Genomic DNA, 20715 nt, shown 5'->3' on the forward strand with positions numbered 1-20715 from the left:
CCCCCCTACTGAGAGATCACAAGAGGGAGGCCAGGCTGGAGGTTTCCCCAAGGCTCAGTCACTGTGGCAAAACAGAGGGCATTGGATGGGTTTTTTTTTTCTTCTTCCCCTGCTCTGGTCCCACCAACCCATACCCCTTACCCCAACTCTGTCCCCAAGTGAGCTGTTGAGAGGGGCAGGAATGCATTTAAAACAAAAGGCTTCCAACTGCTCAAGAGGCAGGTCAGCTTTCCTAAGCCCCTGGGTTGGACCAGTGTACATTCCAGAGGCCCTCTGGAGTGTGGAATCTGGAGTGTGGAGTTGCCTGAAATGCTTTTCCCTAAGAGTAGATCCAGGCAGGGAAATCCATCCCCCCAAGGTCAGAGAGGAAGGGGAGGAAAAGGGAGTTGGGAATGCTCTGGACCCCATTCATAAAGACACTTTCAACGTGGATAAGAGGGCAATTCTTAAAAGAACACCTGGATGGGAATCCTGGCTCTGAGATTTATTATCTCAGAGACTTACCAGGTGGGTGACAGGGGAGCTTGGTACAATGGAAAACCCACTAGATTGTAAACGAGAGGACTTGAGTTCAGATCCTGACTAGTACTTGCTCTCTATCTCTTCTCTTTGGGACTCAGTTTCCTTATCTGCTTAGGGAATAATCCAGGCTCATTATCGTACAGCCAAGCTGCTACATCTCCCCTGGTTGTACTCAGAGTAGGGAGCTCATCTCCTAACCACCACACATCTCTCCCCACAACAGGGCAGTATCAACTCCCCATAACTTGCCAACCTAAGCCCACATGATCCAGAATTCTCTCAGTCCTACGCCTAGACTCTCTTGTCCCTCCAAAGAGCTGGCTCTGGGTTTAGGTTTCACTAATTAGCACCAAATTATAATGATAATTATAACAATGGGGCAGCTAGGGGCATAGCTGGAGTCAGAGAGATCTGAGTTCAAATCAAACTTCAGATAGTACCTAGCTGTGTGATTCTGGGCAAGTCACTTAACTTTTGCTTGATTCAATTTCCTAATCTGTAAAATGGAGATAATAATAGCACCTACCTCCCAGGGTTGTTGTGGGTATCAAATGAGATAATAATTAAAAGTGTTATATAATTATAAAGCACAGCTGTTACTATAGTTGTGAATAATGATAATAATATTGAAAAGCAATGTGGGATACTAGACGGAAAGGCAGTCCAGAGAAAGGAAGATCAAGGTTCAAATGCTACCGCTGATATATACTGACTATACGGCCCCATATGGGTCACTACACTCTGAGCAATTCTCTAAGACTTTAAGTTGCCACAAAAGGTGCTAACCTTCATTGGTAGAAGGCATTTCCTCATCTGGGAATTCCATATACCTGTGAAATCCTGGCTCTGATCCCTATCTTATAAACTAGGGAGGTAACCAAAGTTAAGTGACTTGTCCAAGGTCACCTACCTCAGAAGTTTCAGAGCCAGGATTCAAACCCAGGTCTTGTCTCTGACCAAGGCAATGAACAGAACTGTTCTTTGCACATGAGGATCCAGAGATAATCAAACCATAGCTTTAGAGGCCAGCTAATCTAGTCCCCTCATTTCACCACTTAGGCCCAGTGACTTGCCTAAGGTCTATATCCTAATTTTACAGGAACATAGGTTCAGAGCTGGAAGGAACCTCAGAACCCACGTATACTATAGTACACTCTGTGGCTACAGGACAGAACCCCATAGGGGAAGTCTTTCAAGCATCTCCCCAATTTTCCTAGGGCCACTGGAAGGGGGCAGATATAACCATCTGAAGCTGAAGAGGCCTTTGCCTCCATCCCCATGGATCCCTTCCTGATGAGGATGAGGGCCAATGGGAAGGCTCACTCTGGGACATGAAGAAGGTGTTTTTTTTTTTTTTTAAAACAAAAATGCCATTGTTTCAACAGCAAAATAACAGGTACTGAGAAAAAGAAGGGGAAAACTGCCATAGAAAGCACTGGGTTGGCAATGAAAAGCTAATGGAAAGGGCAAGGGAGGGCCTCTGGAGCCCCTTCTCTGCACAGACCCACTTGCTCCAGGAGATAATTCCAGACTGGGCTAAGCTGGGGGTATGGCTAGCGTCTGCATTTTTTGGCCTAGATGGGAAATTCTGCCAAAAGACGTTGCCAGCAGACTGAGCTGGGAATTCCTAGGCTCTGTGAATCTCCACTCTCCCCATCTTCCCCTTCTCCCTCTCCCCTGAGCTCCCACCACCCAGGGGCCTGGCTGCCTAGCTCATGAATGGATCTGAGGAATGAGGTGGGATAGAGGGCAGCCAGACAGTGGCTCCAGCAGAGTAGCTTGTGCTGCTGGTAGGCCTTTTTGGAGGGGAAGGCAGGGCCACAGAACACATGTCTCTTTTTTAGGAGGTGTGATCTGGAAAGGCTAAGGACAGGGAGAGCTTCAGCCAGGCAGAATGAATAGCGACCTTTTAACATCTTATCAGATGCTCTGGCTGTGGGTGACAGTGAAAGAAAAGACTGCCTACAACACAAAAACATTCCAGCCTGCTGGGCCCTTCTGGAGGTGGAGATGATCTGGGAAACTCTGAATGGCCACAGTGAAGCAGCAACCCTGAGAGAAGAGAGGGGCATTCTAGGGGCCTGGCCTGACCACTGGCCTGCTGAAACTGGAGCTCTTTATCACACAACCCCAAGCCCATGGGGGCTAGAAAGAGCAGGTCAGACAGATTCAGAGGCTCACAGATAGAGCTGGAAGGGACCTTAGCCCATATTGGTCTCATATTACCAATGGGACCTAGGTTCAAGCCTGAAGCTTTTGTAGAAGGCTCTCCTCACTGGTAGACAGAGTCATGACTCAGTTGCTGTGTTGGCCTGAGGGAATTAGAGAAGAGATACAAAAACCCTACACCCCTCAGGATACCTGAAGGAAGATGCCCCAAGGGTAGTGGCTTGGCTCCAGGAGAGTGAATCAGAAGAATCCCTACAATCAATAATCAACATCTATTCAGTGCCTACCAGTGCCAGACACTGTGCTACAGGGGCAAAAGGAACAGATAAGGAAACTGAGGCTGGGCAAATGAAGCAACCTGCCACAGGGAGCAAGAAGCAGAGTCAGCATTCAAACACAGGCCTTTTCATCCACGATCCAGTGGATTTTCCATTGTAACATGCTGCCTCATCCTCAGTTCCTCAAGCCCAACCCAGAGGAAAGGGTAGTGACGTTGCTAAAGAGGAATAAAGGTGAAGGCAGAGATTCAAAATCTCAGGGCCTCAGAACAAAGCAGCAGGATTCAGTCTCTTCTGCAATTCTACAGCCCTGACCCACCATTCCCACCCAGGCCAACTAACATGAGCTGCAAAGCCCTTGCTCTCTGAAGCAGGCTGGGCTGTCTGCATTCCTCAGGGTGAGCCTGTCGGGGCGCGGGGCGGGGGGGGGGGGGTAAGGAGGGAACACCCTGGGTCCCTTGGTGTCTCAGACTTCCCTCCCTGGGACTTGCCCGTTTTCTCAGATAAGTGTCTCTTCTTCAGTTTTTCTGGGCTCCTTGCCATCATGGGGGCTTTTCAGGGTAACCCTAGTCATTCTGGCCTCTAGTGTTTAAGAGGAATAGAAAGCCCCTTCCCTGAGAACATGTCTGCACTGACAGGGGTTCCTAGAGAGAGTTACCTATCTTTCTTTTTTAAATGTTTTTGAGGCAATTGGGGCTAAGTGACTTGCCCAGGGTTACACAGCTAGTAAGTGTCTGAGGCCAGATTTGAACTCAGGTCCTCCCAACTCCACTGTGCCACCTAGCTGCCTCCTACCTTTCTATAAGCTCTCTAGAGCCCCATTTAATAATCCTGGGGATCCCTTGTGATTCAAACTGTTCAGGAAATAACTTAAGCCCCAAAGGGAAGGAGTCTAGGTTATGTGAAACTGATGCTCTATTCATACATTTTTAAACATAGAAAGCTAGAAATTGGGAGGAAAGGAAAAGGGGGAAAATTATTTAATTTCTCAAACACTAGTGAGTACCCAGGGCCTGAGAGCTTGGTATCACATGGTCCCTGGACTGAATATGGCAAGATGGTCCCAGTATTTGATGGTTCAGTTATGGCTACATTCATCCTTAAAAAAAAAAAAAGTTCAAAAGAAGAACAAGCGAATTCATTTACTTAAGAAGTATTGGTAGTTTATCCTTTCTCATGAAAGACTGGAAAGGCAGTCTACCTACCTCATGGCACTTGAAAAATGGTGAGATTTCCAAGGTGGCACGGATATCCTTCAGTCGGTCCCGGTAACATATCTGGAAACAGAAACACACACAAGTTGTTAGCTGCCCCCAGAGAGTCTCAAGCATCATGAAATTCATTAGAATCACATCATTTCAGAGTGGAGGGGACTTTCATTTAAGCTCAGGAGTTCTTAATATGGGAAGGAGTCCTCTTTGGGTGGGTTTCCAGGGGTCCATGAAATTGGATGGGGAAAACAAAAACTGCCTCTTCACTTTAATACAGCTGTTTCCTTTGTAATCTCATATATTTTATCTTATGCATTTAAAAACATTATTTTGAAGAGAAGTCTCAGCAGACTTTCACAGGGGCATAGACTATAGCTCCTAAAAAGTTTCAAATCTGTGATCTAGTCTATGCAGCTCATTTTACAGTTGGGGAAATGGAGAATCAGAGTTTTTAAATGCCTTGCCTGCAGTCCTATAGCAACTGAGTGACAGAAATTGTGGGTCTTTGGGACTCCCCGGTGCTTTTCTTCCACTTCCCCCCCTCTAAGGCATTGGCTGGGACCAGGAGGAGGCTAGTGTTACTCCTACCACGTATGCCATATTTTACTTTCCACACCCACGACATTACAGGCTGCGTTCATTCTGGAATGTCTGTAGGTTCCATCCTGTTAAATTTTAAAGACCTCATTGCTATGGTGTGTTCCCGAAGACAAAGCTCAGTGTTTCTAATTTTCAAAAGGGCAGGCGGGGATGAATGATAATAGGCATGAAGAAGATCATGATCTGCAGCGCCCCCAGGAGCCTTTGGCTTCTCAGTACCAGGGCTGAGGTGCGGCAGGCTCCTGATGGCCCCACGTCATCCCTAGCCAGTCCCCTTGCCCCCCACCAACCAAGTCCCCCAGGAAAACACCGGCCAAGCTTGTTAGTCTAATGGATTCAGGACAACAGGTTCCTTGTGGGATGTTGTCACACACTGGGGCAAAGTTACTTGATGCCCATCTGTACACAGTGACGCAACTTGGCAGGGGACCTGGACCGGAGGCTCCGGGGAGTTTACAGAACCAAGAATAAACCCCATTGAGTTGCCATCGAGGGTGAATGTGCCCGGGCTTTCTGAGCTGGCAACCGCTAAAGAGCAGAATGGTTTCTCCCTGGATGCCTCAAGGGCTGTAGGAAAAGGGCTCTGGGATGATGAAGGTCAGTCAAGGGTTAAAGCAAACTCTGCTGCCCATCCTGGTAATAGCTGGCAGTGCCACAGTCTGCCAAGGGCTTAGGTTAAACAGGCCTTGGGAGCAAAAAGGGAGATCCCCACCAGATACCAGGGGCAGGACTTCACCTCCGTGCCAGTGGTCCAACCCCCTGGTCTTACAGATGAGGAAACAGTGTCCTGCTCAAAGTAACGCAGGTAGTAACTAAATCTGAAGCCAGGGTCTCTGACTGCAGAGAACACAGAGAACTATGGTGGGCAGAGTGCTAGACCTGAGAGTCAGGAATAGTAATAATAGCTGACATTTATATGACACTTTTTAAGAGTTTTAAAGCACTTTATCATTTCAATTGATCCTCACAACAATTCTGTGAGGTAGGTTTTATTATTAGACTCATTTTATAGATGAGGAGACTGAGGTTAAGAGCAATTGAGTGGCTGGTCCAGGTTTACCCATCCAGTAAGGGGCTGAGGCAGGTCCTGAATCCAGGTCTACTTGATTGTAAGTCCAGCGTGCCGTCCACCACAGCACCGTTGGCTCAGATCCTTATCAGATCAGTGACCAGGGCCAAATTTTCTCAATATCAAAAGTTTCCTCATCTGCAAAATGGGGAAATAACAGCACCTACCTCAAAGGATTGTTGGGCAGATCAAATCAGCTTGTACACAAATACATACATATATAATAATATGTATATGATATGCATGTGTGTAGGTACAAAAGGTGACATTTATATGGCACTTTAAGGTTTTTCTGAGCGATGTGTGTATACACATATTATGTATATATATCCATATGATAAAAGATATATTCATATATACATGTATCTATATACATATACCATAAAAGGTGACGTTAATATATTTTAAAGTTTCTGATGTGTGTATGCATGTATACATACATACACACATGCGTACATATACACCCCTACATCTTCATATGCAAACTCACATGCATTATTCAGTAGTGCCTGGCTCCTCATGGCCCCATGAGTCCATGGGGTTTTCTTGGCAAAGATATCAGAGCATTTGGCTTTTCCTTTTCCAGTGAGTTGCCATTTTACAGATGAAGAACTGGGGCAAATAGGGGTTCAGTGACTTGCCAGGGTCACCAGGCTAGTAAGTGCCTGTGACTGAATTTGAATTTGGATCATCCTGACTCCAGGCTCAGGGCTCTATCCACTCTCCCACCTAGCTGCCTCCTATGAGTGCACAGCAAACAGGAATTCAGCTTTGGAATGAAGTGTTCTGAATCTACTAGGCCAAGAATTCTTACAGTTTGCCTACCCTTAGATAAGTCACTTTCCTCAATTTCATTTGTAACACAAAGAGGGTTAGGCTAGATGATTTATAAGGCCCTCCTGGTGTTAAAACCTGTGTTCTAATATAAGAAGAACCTAAATGGACTTCAGAGAGAAAAGCAAAACAACAGTGATGCCTGTTTAGTAGGACTCTTGCTTCATTTTCCAAGCATGAAATGTTGAGACCTTGTGTTAAACAGACTAACGTTCCAGGCACTTGGTTAGGCAGTGAGGCTAAAAAGAAAAAAAAAACTTGGCCCTGATAGTTCTTGCCCTCAAGGAGCTTTCAGGAAGAGAAGCACTCTTCCCTAGATCCCATTCCTCTGATCACTGCTCAAGACCCATGCCACTCACCAGGATATTACGGTTTCCCTTGGTGAATTCTCTGAACGCTTCAGTAACTTGCTCCTTAGTTTTGGTCTTCTTGAAATCTCGGTTCACGGAGCCATCTTCCTTCTGAAAAAGGGAGAAACACCCCCTCCCCATTAAGGGATGAAGGCACTGGTACATGTGCTAGCAAATGGCTTCTGCTTTTGTGCTGGAGCCTTGATAGGAAAGTTGGCTCCTGGATAGACTGGGGTGCCTGCCTTAAGGGAATAAAGGTCTTAGCATGGTCGCAAGGGTAATCCGGAGGTGACACTCACTCTCTCTCCCTAGGTGGGAGGAAAAGTGCTCAGCCTTCCTGTAGTTCTTATTCAGAGACACAATAAAGTTAAACTTGGCTTTCTTCAGGAATTTAAGACCTTTCCTTTCAGGTTTTCCTGAAAAACAATGCCACAATATAATCCTTTCCCTAACTAACTCAGTTCACCACCAACCAACCAGCCCAAGAGGATCAGTGTGTACTTAAGTCACATGCCTCCCTCCTAGAGCTAATAAGGGCAGCTTCATGAGTAGCTTCTCATCTTAGCTCTCCTCACCACCTCCTGGATTACTGCTGACCCTCTGCTCTTAGCCAGGTTACTTCTGGAAGAGGAGCACAGGCATTGGAAAAACATCAAAAGTCAAGGGAGGAAGATATGGGCCAAAAGAGGAATAGAAAATTGGGCATACACATATAGAGTCTTGCCCAAATTGCACCAAGGTTCATCTGTGGAGCGTGTTTCCTGGATGGTGGAGTGGAGTAGTTGTCCAGTCAGTCATTCAGTCATGTGACTCTTCGTGTCCCCATGGACCATACCACACATGGGGTTTTCTTGGCAAAGATACTGGAGTAGTTTGCCATTTCCTTCTCCAGTAAATTAAGGCAAACAGAGGTCAAGCAACTTTCTGGTCACATGGCTAGCAAGTTTCTAAGACCAGATCTGAGCTCAGGCCTTCCTGACTCCAGGCCCAGTGCTCTATCCATTAAGCTACCAAGCTGCATCCATGGAATAGAAAGGGAGTCCTAAGAGAAACAGTTTGTTTCTCTCTAAATCACTGCAATTCTGGCATGGAGGAAGATCCCATCTGTTCCCACAACAGGACAATGGACAGGGACCGGAAGAACGTCCTGTCCAAGAGAAGGTAAAGGAAGAAAGTGATTTGTTTGGAAAGGACAAAAGGAAAGAAAGGAAAATGAAAAAAAAAAGGGGGGGGACAGGAATGGGACAAAAACATAATTCTCATCCTGTCCAAAAGCTTAAAAGAAATAAAAAATAGACTTGTCCAAGAAGGCTAAATAGCTTCCAGAGAGGAAAGGTAAATATATTATTTAGCAAGGGTCTCAGAAAGCTGCTGTATTTCATAGGCGGTGACTGGGGGACCACAGAAAAGCTGGTTTCTTTGGACTATTACCTATATTAGGCTGCAGGTCTAGATGTTGCCTGAAAATTAGATACTACAACTGAAAAAGCACGGGCAGTGTAAGACAACTCTCTGGTAGCATCTTATTTATAAATTCATCACGAATCCTGCATCAACTAAAACCTTGAACTCAAAATCAAAACCTTGAATAAGGCTCTGCAGGGAAAAACAGTAAAGAACAGAATGGGGCATTAAGGGAGGATACACTGCCCTCCTCTGGAGGTCTCTGAAAAAAGGACAGAGGGATTAGGGGCAAATCTCATCTGAGGCAGGAGGTCAGACAAGATGACCTCAAGGAGACCATCTGTACATCTGGCACCCACCTGCTCTCCACTGACTTCATTTATAGAGATACGCCAACCTGGCCTGGTGTGTGGCGGGTGTATCCGAAATGTCAGCCGGGGACATTTGCATGAACAAAGAGAAAGGTGGGCAGGACTCCACGGGAGGAGCACGCCTCCTCTGACCACTCACTCTAGATGAAGCCAGAGGAGAGACCTTTGTCTAAACTGAAAATGGAGAGGAATTGAGGGTGTTCTATTGAATGGGGAGTAGATAGGATTTGACAGGCCACCAGCTAACCAAACCCTGACTTAACCCTTTCAAGGTCTCTTTAGTTACACTGGACAACTGTGCTTCTAACAGAAAGCCCTCTTTTACTCAGCATCTTGGCTCTGCCCTCCCAGAAAGGCCTCTTGCCCTCTCTCTCCCCCATCCGCCCTCCTCCTCCTCCCTCACCCCATCCACCCTCCTCCTCCTCCCTCACCTCTACTCCCATTGTTCCCCAACCTCACTTCAGAAAGCCTTCCCTGAATTTCCAAGTGACCTCTCCCCTCCTGAGTTTCTCACAGTGCTTTGCCCAGATTTTTCTGCACTGATCCCTCACATCACATTATTTCTGGTCTTGTCTCCTCATTGCACCCCCCTCAATGGGCTGATCAAACTTATCTTTGTAAACCTCCCATTGTGCCTAGGACAAGCTCAGAAATGTAGCCAGGTGGTATGGCAGATAGAGTTCTTGGAGTCAGGAAGAACGGGCTCAAATCTGGCCTCAGATGCTTACTGGCTTTGTGACGCAGGGCAAGTGGCTTAACCTCTCTACCCCAGTCTCCCCATTTGTAAAAATGGGGATAACAATAGAACCTACCTCCCAGGGTTGTAAGGATCACATGAGCTAATATCTATAATGTGCTTTGCAAATCTTAAAGCTCTATATTTTTTAGGCTGCACAGTGGATATTAAAATGACTACTACTACTACTATTATTATTATTATCCTACTTCAGATACTTTCTATGTCTGATCATGGGACTAATCACTTAAGCACTATCTTCCTCACCTGTAAAATGGGGATAATAATAGCACCTATTTTCCAGTGTGGCTGTGAGGGTCAAATGAGATAATAATTGTAAAGCACCTAGCACAACACTTGGCAAATAGTAAGAGCTATATAAATGTTAGCTGCTATTATCACCATCATCACCACCATCATCATCATCATCACCATCACCATCAGCACCATCACCACCATCATCATCACCATCACTATCACCATCATCACCATCATCATCATCACCACCATCATCACCATCACTATCACCATCATCACCATCATCATCATCACCATCACCATCACCATCATCCCCACCATCATCATCATCATCACCATCACCATCACCACCATCACCGTCATCACCACCATCATCATCATCACCATCACCATCATCACCACCATCATCACTATCACTATCACCATCACCATCATCATCACCATCATCATCATCATCACCACCATCACCACCATCACCATCATCACCACCATCACCATCATCACCATCACCTTCACCATCATCACTGTTATCCAGCTTCAGACACTTATAAGCTATGTGGCCTGGGACAAGTCATTTAAGCTGTCTGCCTCAGTTTCCCCATCTTTAAAAATGGGAATAATAACTGCACCTACTTCCCAGGTAGCTATGAGGATCCTATGAGGTAATTTTTGTAAAATGCTTCACAAATCATAACACACTATGCAAATGCCAGCTATTATTATAGGTACTGAACCTGTGATTTCATTGGTATAGAGAACTCACAGAGAGGAAGAGTCCTTCTACCAAAAGAGATCAGTATTTTCTCCATCACTTACCGTTTTGGAGAGCGGCCTGGAGCAACTCTAGGTGACTTACTTGCCCAGGGTCATACAACCAACATATGTCAGATGGGCAACTCGAACCCAGGTCTTTCCAGTCTCAAGGCTGATGCTCTAACCATTACGAAATGCTGCCTTGCACAGAACTAGGACTTAATCAATGTACGCTGACCCTGGATAATTTATTTGCTTTTTAATGGGAGACCAGACTTGCTCTCTGACTAAGCAGGCTGTCTCTTGAGAGGGAATGGGTTCTGCCCTGGGCAGCTATGCGTTGGCTGCCTCCTAGATGCTGAGCAAACAATTCCCAGCTTCCTGGATGCCCAGAGAAAGAAGTGAAAATGGCCACCCTCTACCGCCCCCTCCTACCCATCCTTCTCTCACAATGCCTGTAGTTTCTGGGAGTTAGCTGACCACACCTCTGTGGAGCTAGCCTACTGGCAAGGCCACGGCTGGTTTCTGACTATAGGAAAACAAGCCAGAAAGTTCCTTCCCTTAAGGGAGTGAAACCCGTTTTCTCAGCTAATCTTATACCAAGACTTCGGCCTCAGTGATAGAAATGCTTGGGTGATCTAGGACCTAACACCATGATGAAGCAATATGGAATAGTATACAGAGTATTAGAGGACCCAGGTTCAAATACAACCTGCAACATCAGCTGTGTGACCTTGAGTAAATTGCTTAACTTCTCTATATCTCAGTTTGCTCAGTTATAAAAAGGAGGGGTTGGATTTGATGTTCTTCTAGTTCTAAATCTACGATTTTATGCCCAGGTCATCTAGAGGCTTGGATGTCTGATTTTCTTGATTAAAAACTTCAACAACTGAATGTCTTTTTCTTAGGGGCAGGCAGAGTTTGGCTCCTATAAGGAATATATTTGCATGTAACTACAACATCTCAATCCTTTATGTGGGGGAAAGGAAATAGCCCTGCATCCTAGAAGAAGAACTGCCTAGGGGCAGCTAGGTGGCACAATGAGTGAAGTCAGAAAGACTTATCTTCCTGAGTTCAAATCTGGCCTCATACACTTCCTAGCTGTGTGACCCTGGCAAGTCATTTAACCCTGTTTGCCTCAGTTTCCTCATTTGTAAAATTAGCTGAAGAAGGAAATGGCAAACTACTCCAGTATCTTTGCCAAGAAAACATCAAATGGGGTCCATGAAGAGTCAGACACAACTCAGCAATAACAAAAACCTGGAGGAATTCAGTGACTTATTCTTTGGAAAGGCTCTGAAGGGTGGGTTGGTAAGGGCTGAGATCCATGCGGCTCCCACCACGCAAGCAACAGGGTTTCCACAGCCCTGTTCTGAGTGGCCCCACATCCCCATCCCCTGATTCCCTCTTTACCTTAATGCCCTCAATCCTGAATCCAAGGGTGGCTGTTGAGCTAATGGTTTCTCTCCACTGCATGTAACGGGGCTTGGTCACTGCCCTCTGATTGTTCTCTTCTTCTGTTGGGGCATCAGGGTCTACTTCAATCATCTTCTGGTACATGTCTTTCCGAAGGCTGGGCTTCTTCCTAGCTTTGGTGAGCTCCTCCTCCAGATAGGTCCTGCATGGAATACAAAGGTGCATCAACACACTGCCATTTTGGGGTACACCTCCCATTCCTATTGGGCCCCAGTTATCTGAACATACTTAACCAACAAGAGTAGCAGCAAGGGTGGGAAAGTAAGGGGGAAACAGAAGAACGGGATTCCCCAGCACTTCCATTTTATTTTAGCACAAGAAATGTAGGGACTTGCTTAAAGTCATCTAGTGGGTTAGTAGTAGGGTGAGGACTCCAGGGCCTGTGTAATGGTCTATCTCTGTAAAAGCCATTTTCTGAATAGGTCACAGAATCATAGGCCAAAGGATCACAGATCTAGATACATGAGATACCACCTGCAAGCTTTTATATAAAGTCACAGATCCCCTTTGGCAGTCCAGTGAAGCCCATGGACCCCTTCTCTGAATAATGTTTTAAATGCATAAAATAAAACGCACAGGATTAAAAAGGAAACCAATTATACTGAAATTAAAATATAATGTTCTTTTCCTCTGACATCATGAAATCTATCCACAGTTTGGCCCATGGACTCAGTTTAAGAACCCTTAATCTAGTCTAATCCCTCCATTTAACAGACAACGAGACTGAGGTCCAGAGAAGGAATGATAGGCCCCAAGTATTACTGAGTTTAGTGGCAGATCCAGGAATTAAATCCAGTTCATCTGACCTCAAAGCCAGCACTCTTTCCATTGTAACAGGAGGGAGAAGAAAAGGAAATAGCATCCAATTTGGGAAGCTTCACCCCATGGACCACCAAGGAAAGATGGGCTGGAATCCTGTACTTAGAGCTCTCTCTGGAGAGAACATAACAGCTGTAGCCTTTTTCTTCTTTCTATTTCAGAGTCTAGCACATTACTTTACATCCAGCAGGTATCTAACAAATGTCTGAATGGAATTTAACATAATGGTAGCCAACTGAGAAGAGAAAGAAAGAGGCTGTGGTTGAAAACCAAGCCTACTCAGCACAACAAAAAGCAGGAGACCCCAGGGAGCTGGAGAAGGGAAGGCTGCCCAACAGTTAGAGTCCCCAGCTAAGGAAGAGGTGGCAGAAATATGTTTCTTTCTGAATCCATCACAAGGAACCGTCCTATGAATGCCTCAGTTGCTACCCAAGTCCCTACAGTGATTCATTCTAATTGTCATAGGTCAGCCCACATCCCCCCTACCTTCTATCAAGCAGGTGGTGGTTTAGACTGCATTGTAGGGTCAGAAAAAGAGAGTGGAACAGCTCTGAAATTTGTGCCCCCCAAATAGTCAACTGACAAGTATTTATTAATCATCTCCTATGTGCAAAGCACTTCAGTCCCTGCTTCCAGAAGCTTACATTCTAGCAGAAGAGAAAATAGATAGATAGACAGATGGATAGACAAGTATCTAGATAGATAAATGGGTAGACAGATAGAAGTGTGTATGTGTGTGTGTGCATATATATACACAATATGTATAGGTATGTACAGATGTGTACATATTGTATAGGTATATACAATACAGATACTATATAATTTTGAGGAAAGGTATGAACAGCCGAGGGATCGGGAAAGGTTTCATACAGACAGGTCACTTGAGCCTAGAGCTTCTAAGAGGGAAGGAGGGAAGGTATTCCAGGCTGTGATCTTGGAGTGCATCTCCAGGATGGAAGGAGCCTGAATGCCACAGATTTAGAATGGTAAGGAGATGGGCGGTCCATTTGGAAGGACCATAATGTTCATGAAGGTCAGTACATTGTAATAAGAATAGAGGGATAAGCAAGAGCCAGTTTGTGAAGGGTCTAGAAAGGGCAAAAATCTCAAGCATTCAATTAAGTGTCTCATAAATAGGCCCAATCTCTTTCCCATTCCCCCAAACAACCCAGGTTGGTTTGGTGATGTGCTTGGAGCACAAAGAACCTGTTTTGGTTCTCTTGTTTGTCTCAGTAAAGCCCAGGGCCACTAGGGCAGGGTCCCACGAGTTTCCATCCAAGGAGGTATCCTTTCCCTATTATGTGAGCTGGGATACAGACCCATGAGTGGACGTCACCTCTATAGGGGATAAGCATGACCTTCTGCCTGCTCCTACATTCTGTCTACCAGACACTCTCTCTCTCTCTCTCTCTAACTCCCCCAGCCTGCTTCCAAAATTACCCAAAGAAGCATGTGACAAAACAGAAATTAACAATGTCAGTGACATTACAGGGAAGTCGCCTTCCTCTGGCCACTCTGCGTAGGTGGGAGCTGCCCACACAGGCATCCTATTTCAAGCTAGAGGCCTACCCTCTTCCTTCTCCTGGGCCTGCCTCCCCCTCCCAAATTCTCTCTTCCTCTCTCTATCTCATGCAACCTTGTTTTCCGTTCTTCCTACCCACCCCATCCCCCTACCCATCCTTCCCTGGGCTGATCATTCTTTCTCAGGGTTCTTTTTTAGGATGCTGAACACCCAGTCTAAGCTGTGTTTCATCCAAGTGAAACTATACCTTGTACCTACTGGTAGCACAACTGAAATGATAGGAAAAGAGGGGGGGGGCTATAACCCTACTTTAAAAAAAGAAAAATTCCTGTTCTTGACATTTGGTTGTATCTTCTAAGATGTGAAGACTGGTGAGACATCTCTTCTCTTTCTTATCCATTCAATCCTTCACACACACACACACAGAGTTTCTGCAATCAAAGATACAACTTTGATGAAGCGTACTGGACAGGATGTTTTTGCACTGAGTTGTTTTGATGCCATTTTTGACTCATTTGATATCTTGCTGTTGAGTTGTTTCAATCATGTACAACTCTTTATGACCCTGTTTGGGGTTTTCTTGGCAAAGATACTGGAGTGATTTGCCATTTCTTTCTCCAACTCATTTTACAGATGAGGAAACTGAGGGAAACAGGGTTAAATGACTTGCCCAGGGTCACACAGCTAGTAAGTGTCTGAAGTCAGATTTGAACTCAGGAAGATGAGTCTCCCTGACTCCAGGCCTGGCATTTTAACCACTGCACTACCTAGCTGCTCTCATCCGATATCTACCAATTTTTAAATAGATGATCTGGGACTTGTGATGTAAATGAGAAGGCACCTTATTGGGAAGGAGACATGGCTTCCTTTCAAGAGACATCTTCTGGAAGGGGGAAGACTCCAGGGGACTGGAGGGTCAGGGACTATACTTCTGCAAAACACCTCCTCTGTGGTTTCTTAAACAGGAACCAGATTCTAAGGTCAAAGCTCTTCTCTACTTGTACTTTCTCCAGACTTATACAAAAAGTGCTTGCAGACAAGAGCTACAATTTGAAACTGGATGGATTGACGATAGTAGCCCCACCAACAAGAGAGACACACTGAATAGAGGGAAACATGGGAGACAGTGAGGGCCTGAGGGAAGCAAGAGCTCAAGGGAAGGAGCCCGTTGTTTTCCCTGAAGTTCCCTCCAAGGAAAGGACTGGGTCCCAAGACAACCCAGTATTCTTTAACCAGTACCCTTCTTTATTTCTTGTCTATGTCCTAAGATTATCACAATCTTGGAAGCATCAGAAATACAAGAGACCCCAGAAGGCAATGGTGGTTGAAAAGAGGCTGCAGAAATGATTTGCTTGAGAAGCGACTGTGAAGACATCAATGGCTTGTAAGATTGGAAAGAGAGGCAAACCAATGATGTAGCAAGGGACAACGGATAAGCAACTATGGAAGGGTGTGGCCTTTGGCACTCTTGAGATACCAAATACTTGTTGAATGATTGATTGAGGGAGCAAAAGAGAACCAGCATGGCGCCATGGCCTAGTGGATGGAGAGCTGAGCTGGAAGCAGATAATAATGGATACCTCCCAAATGTCTGGTGGGTCCTTTATGGAAGATTCATGGAAAGATAGGGACAAGAATGCTATGGCATGAGAAGGATGAGAAAGTACAGGGCTTGGGGGTGAGTGGGAGACCGGGAGTCAGGTACCCATCTTTTCCCTCCTTTTTGCCTTCCTCTTTCCCTGACTGGGCCTTAGACCTGGCAAAGGCCCCCCTGGCTGCTTAGCCTTTCTGGAAACTCTCCAGGCTAAATAATTTGAAGCTTACTTCCTACCAGTGCATGCACCTCACTGTAAGAAGCTATTTTGGTCAGAGGGGGTGAAGGCAACAGCTTCCTCAGCCCTGAGTCAGGGACCCCTCTGCCTTCTCTCCAGGGACTTAAGGGAGAGGGACCAATGACGCTTCTCCACCTAGGAGGCTCTCAAGGCCAGGGACCTGGGCTGAAGCAGGTCACCACTCAGGCAAGCCAATTTTCAGGAAATTATCAGCTGTGATCTCTCCAAACAAGGATATGTTTTTTTGGGCAAGGCTCTGGTAAGTGCCAGTTGGAATATTTTCCATTTGTTTGTGCTGCCACCTGAACTCTACTCCCCTCCAGGCAGGATGAGTTCTGCCACAGTGTTTTGGTTGGAAGAAAGGTCCCCTGCTTCCCCCTTGGAGACACTACCATGGGCTCCAGAGGAGCTCAGCTGGGTGTCTCCAGGGAGGGTCTTTCAGAGGGAGAAATGAAATTTGGTAGATTAAGTAAGGAATTATTGTCTGATGGAGGGATCAAGTCCAGATTTCCCAACAGATTTCCTCCCTGTGGTTCAAGGAGACAAAGGGACTTAGCAGCAAGGGAAAGAGGTGAGATGAGAAATACAAGCACATTTTATTACTGGTATTCCTTCATTTATCCACTTTTCTGTAAACTTTTCACCCCAACCCTCACCAGACAGTACTAAAGAAACACAAAACATTCCAGTGCAATAGCTCACGTTTCACATGAGAAAGTCAAAAGATAGAAAAGAGAAGAGGGAAAGTGGTCAAGGTTTTATGCTTGTCTCCATTTTGTCCCTTTTCTTTAAAGATGGTCTATCAACCACGACATCCCCACAGGTGTTTCTGCTGTGGCCTGACCCCACTCCATCCCACCCACCTCCCCAGACTGTTCAAGGCCAGCAATGGGAAGAGCCTAAACGCTTTGATCTATCCCATCTAATCCTCTGTGCCCATTTGGATCATGGTCAGGTTGAGGCTGGCAAGACGGCCTCATGTAACCTTAACCCAATGATGGGAGCTCATTGGGCACTGTCAGGGCAAAGCGACTTGCTAAGTTACACAACCAAGTAGCTCACAGGACAGGCATCTGGGAAGGGACAATAATCTTGATGGCAGCAGGTCAAAGAGGAAAGGGCCCACACTTCCCACAGGAACTTACTCATGCTGTCCATTCTAGACACCTGTTTTATTCCCTTTTCTCCCCTTCTACCCAGTAATAGGGATAAGCACTGGTCTTGTGTTTACTTGTATCCCCAGTCCCCAGAGCAGGCACTTAATAAAATTATGTTGATTGATTGATTCGTTAGTATAGGGGACTCTCAGGTAAGGGAACTCTCCCTATCAATGCAGGCCAGCATCTTTTCTGAAACTTTGAGTCTTAGAGTTGTCTAGAGCACTAAGAGGTTAAGGAACTTATCCAGAAACATGCAGTCTATGCCAGAGACTTGATCTGAACCCCAGTGTTGGCTTCAAGACTAGTTCTGTGTTCACTAGGCCACCCTCTGCCTCTCTCTGTCTGTCTCTCTTTCTCTTCCCTCTCTATCTCTCTCTCCCACCTCTCTCTCTCCCCATCTTCTCTCTCCCTTCCCCCCTTTCTCTCTTTTGTGTCTGTCTTTATCTATCTCTTTCTCTCATTGTAATAATGCTAAAACATTCCTATCATGTGTCTAGTACTTCACAGTTTGCAAAATGCCTGCCCATACATGAGCTCATCTAAAGCCCCTTTTAGACAGAGAGTGAAGCAGTGGACAGAGTGTGGACTGGGAGTCAGAAGGAACTGGGTTTTAATCTTGCCTCTGACATTTACCAGCTATGTAACCATGGGCATGTCATTTAACTTCCCTCAAGTCTCCATTTCACCTCTGTCAAACAGAGCTAAGAATAACACCTACCTCACAGAGTTTTTATGTCAATCAAATGATTGACATAATACAAAGGTGTTTTGTAAATGCTAAAGTGTTGTATGTCAGCCATATCATTATCATTCCAACTGTAACAATTTGAGATTCTGCCATTTTTTTTCTTTTCTCCGTCTATGCGTCTGACCAACCCCCCCCCCCCCCCACACACACACACTTAGCACTGCCAATGGTTCCCAAGGTGATATTGCTGACCTCTGAGCAGCAGGAATACAATAGAGGGTCAGATTCCTACCATCAACTCTTAGTCACCTGTTAGTAGTTTGGGTTTAAATTAAGTTTGGGTTTGGGTTAAGTTCCTAGATGCCACAAAGGATGACAAGATTTGTGGTTTATGCAAGGCCACTCAAAACCATCCAGGGGTGGGGCACCTGCAGCCTTGAGGCCACATGTGGCCCTCTAGGTCCTCAAGCACACCCCTTTGACTGAATCTAACTTTCACAGAACAAACAGAATCCTATTTTGGTGAAGTTTGGATTCAGTCAAAGGGCTGCACTTGAGGACTTAGAGGGCCACATGTGGCCTCAAGGCTGCAGGTGCCCCACCTCTGATTATTTTACCCCTTTCCATCTCACAGCTGAGTTGGAGGTCATTGGGTCCAGGCCTAACATAGATGAGTGCCTCTCTGATTTCCATTGTGTATCTCTGATTATATCCCTAAGCTAAATAAAAATATAATTTTTTAATAAGTAATTATTTTTATTATCTACTCCTTCCCTTTCCTTCATTATGGAAATATCTGAAAGTTAGATGTATTTATAGCTTCCTTGTTATGACCTTGCTTGATGCCTACATTATCCTTCTCCCAGACTATCACATTCCAAGGTCATGTAGGCAATAGCCTTCCTACTATTTTTTTTTTTTTTTTGCCTTTTGGAGGGCACTTGGGGTTAAGTAATTTGCCCAAGGTTATACGGTTAGTTTTTTTGTGTGGGTGTTAAGTGTCAGAGGCCGGAACTGAACTCGGGTCCTCCTGACTCTGGGGCCAGTGCTTTACTCACTGCGCCACCTAGCCACCCCTGCCTTCCTACTATTTCACCATTCCCTAAGGAAAGCACAGAACAGAGAATACCTGGCAATGTGAACTCATCTCAAACAACTCTCTGGGGGTCATCCCTCCAGTCTACCTCAGGAATGGATGTCTTGGAGTGGGCCCCACTTTAATCCAAAGTGATGCCTGGACCAGCATCAGGTCATTCAGAGTTGGGCCATAAAATGTATAGAGATGGTCTAAGCTGGCAGGTGCTAGTCCAAAACAGGTCCCTCCATTACCAAGGCTAACCTTGAATGAACCTGAATTTGGATACCATCCCTAGGAAAAATGTTCTAACCTAGAGGACACTCCCTCAACCTCCCAATCACTCCCATGGACCAACCAGTTTTTAGAGGGTCTCTTTCAATCACCAGTTTCCTCACAAACCCCTCTGACTATGCAACCTCATCTCACAGCAAATAACACCACTTAAATTTGCCTCACCTGACGCCCATCTTGCAGTCCATCACACAGGGAGAGTCAAAGTCAGCCAACAAGTCCTCCATCTGGTTGTACCGCTCCCCATCCTTCACTACATCCCCATGGTAGGCAGGGACGAAGGGCTTGAGAACATCGGTCATAAGGCGATCAAGACAACGTTGCTCTGATTCACAGTGTTTCTTCAGGATCCTGCCATTGGCTGCTGCTTTGAAACTCCCTGCATTGCAAGACAGAACAAAAAAGTTTGGTTCCCAAGTAACTGTTAGACTGTAAGTCGCATGAAGACGGAGGTTGTGTCTTAACCTAATTTATTTTTTTTTGTGGGGAGGGGAAGCAGTATCTAGGGTAGTGCTCTGCAAACAGCAAGCACTGGATAAAAATGGAATTAATTGAATAGGTAAAATTTTATATTCCAGGCTTTCAAGTTGGACCCACTAGAATTGTTGGACCCACTAGAATTGTTGGATCCACTAGCTTTGGAGAATTCTGGGTAACCTCCACTCCAATTAGGGGTCAGGATACAACTTAAGTGGTGCTAGTCATTCAAGAAATATTTATGGAGCCCCTCTCATGTAGTTGGTACTGTGCTAGGCAGGTGATACGAAGGTAGAAGGTAGAGTCCTGGTCCTAGAGAAGCTTACAATCTAATTTGAGAAAGGAGACCCTTGTGAAACATTAAAGCTGCAACAGAAAGTGTATGATAAATGCTGAAATGAACAGGATATCTGGTATGTGCTGTGAGGGTTGCTATGGGGGTTATCTTCAGGATTTCCTCTTCCTTTCATCCCAGAATAAGGGGACCCTGAACCTCAGCAGGCTCCATAGTCAGACTATATTATTCTGTTTATTACATGCCACAGGGCAGAAGAGGCCGCCATTGACAGTTTATGGTGGGCAAGAAGTGGGAGAAAGACATGAAGGGAGGAATTAAAATGAGGATAAACGGCATTTATTTAAAAGGCTCTGTTGAAGAACAGGGTTCAAAACGGGGTGGCTGTCCCAATATCAGGCCATAAACTCTCATCTTTAAAGGGAATTTACTCTAGGGAACATGGGGAAGAGAACAAGTGTTTATTAAAGGCCTACTATGGGCCAGTCACCATGCTAAGTATTTATTATGTATATAATGCCA

The 20715-nt window shown here is 45.4% G+C and overlaps 1 protein-coding gene across 2 annotated transcripts in view; it reads right to left on the reverse strand.

The window, feature by feature from the left end:
- Window positions 1-20715, reverse strand: part of ITPKB (inositol-trisphosphate 3-kinase B) — a 165018-nt gene that overhangs the window by 6772 nt on the left and 137531 nt on the right. For both annotated transcript variants that reach the window (XM_069069107.1, XM_069069110.1), the window contains exons 4-7: window positions 19587-19800; window positions 11969-12173; window positions 7043-7144; window positions 4175-4246 (exon numbers count right to left, since the gene is read on the reverse strand). In XM_069069107.1, the coding sequence (XP_068925208.1) occupies window positions 4175-4246; window positions 7043-7144; window positions 11969-12173; window positions 19587-19800 (593 nt within the window). The remainder of the gene's footprint in view (window positions 1-4174; window positions 4247-7042; window positions 7145-11968; window positions 12174-19586; window positions 19801-20715) is intronic.

The sequence above is a fragment of the Petaurus breviceps genome, unplaced genomic scaffold (genome assembly GCF_028583685.1).
Source record: "Petaurus breviceps papuanus isolate PSGF00001 unplaced genomic scaffold, PetGlider_PUasm1.0 90778, whole genome shotgun sequence".
Lineage (NCBI taxonomy): Eukaryota > Metazoa > Chordata > Mammalia > Diprotodontia > Petauridae > Petaurus > Petaurus breviceps.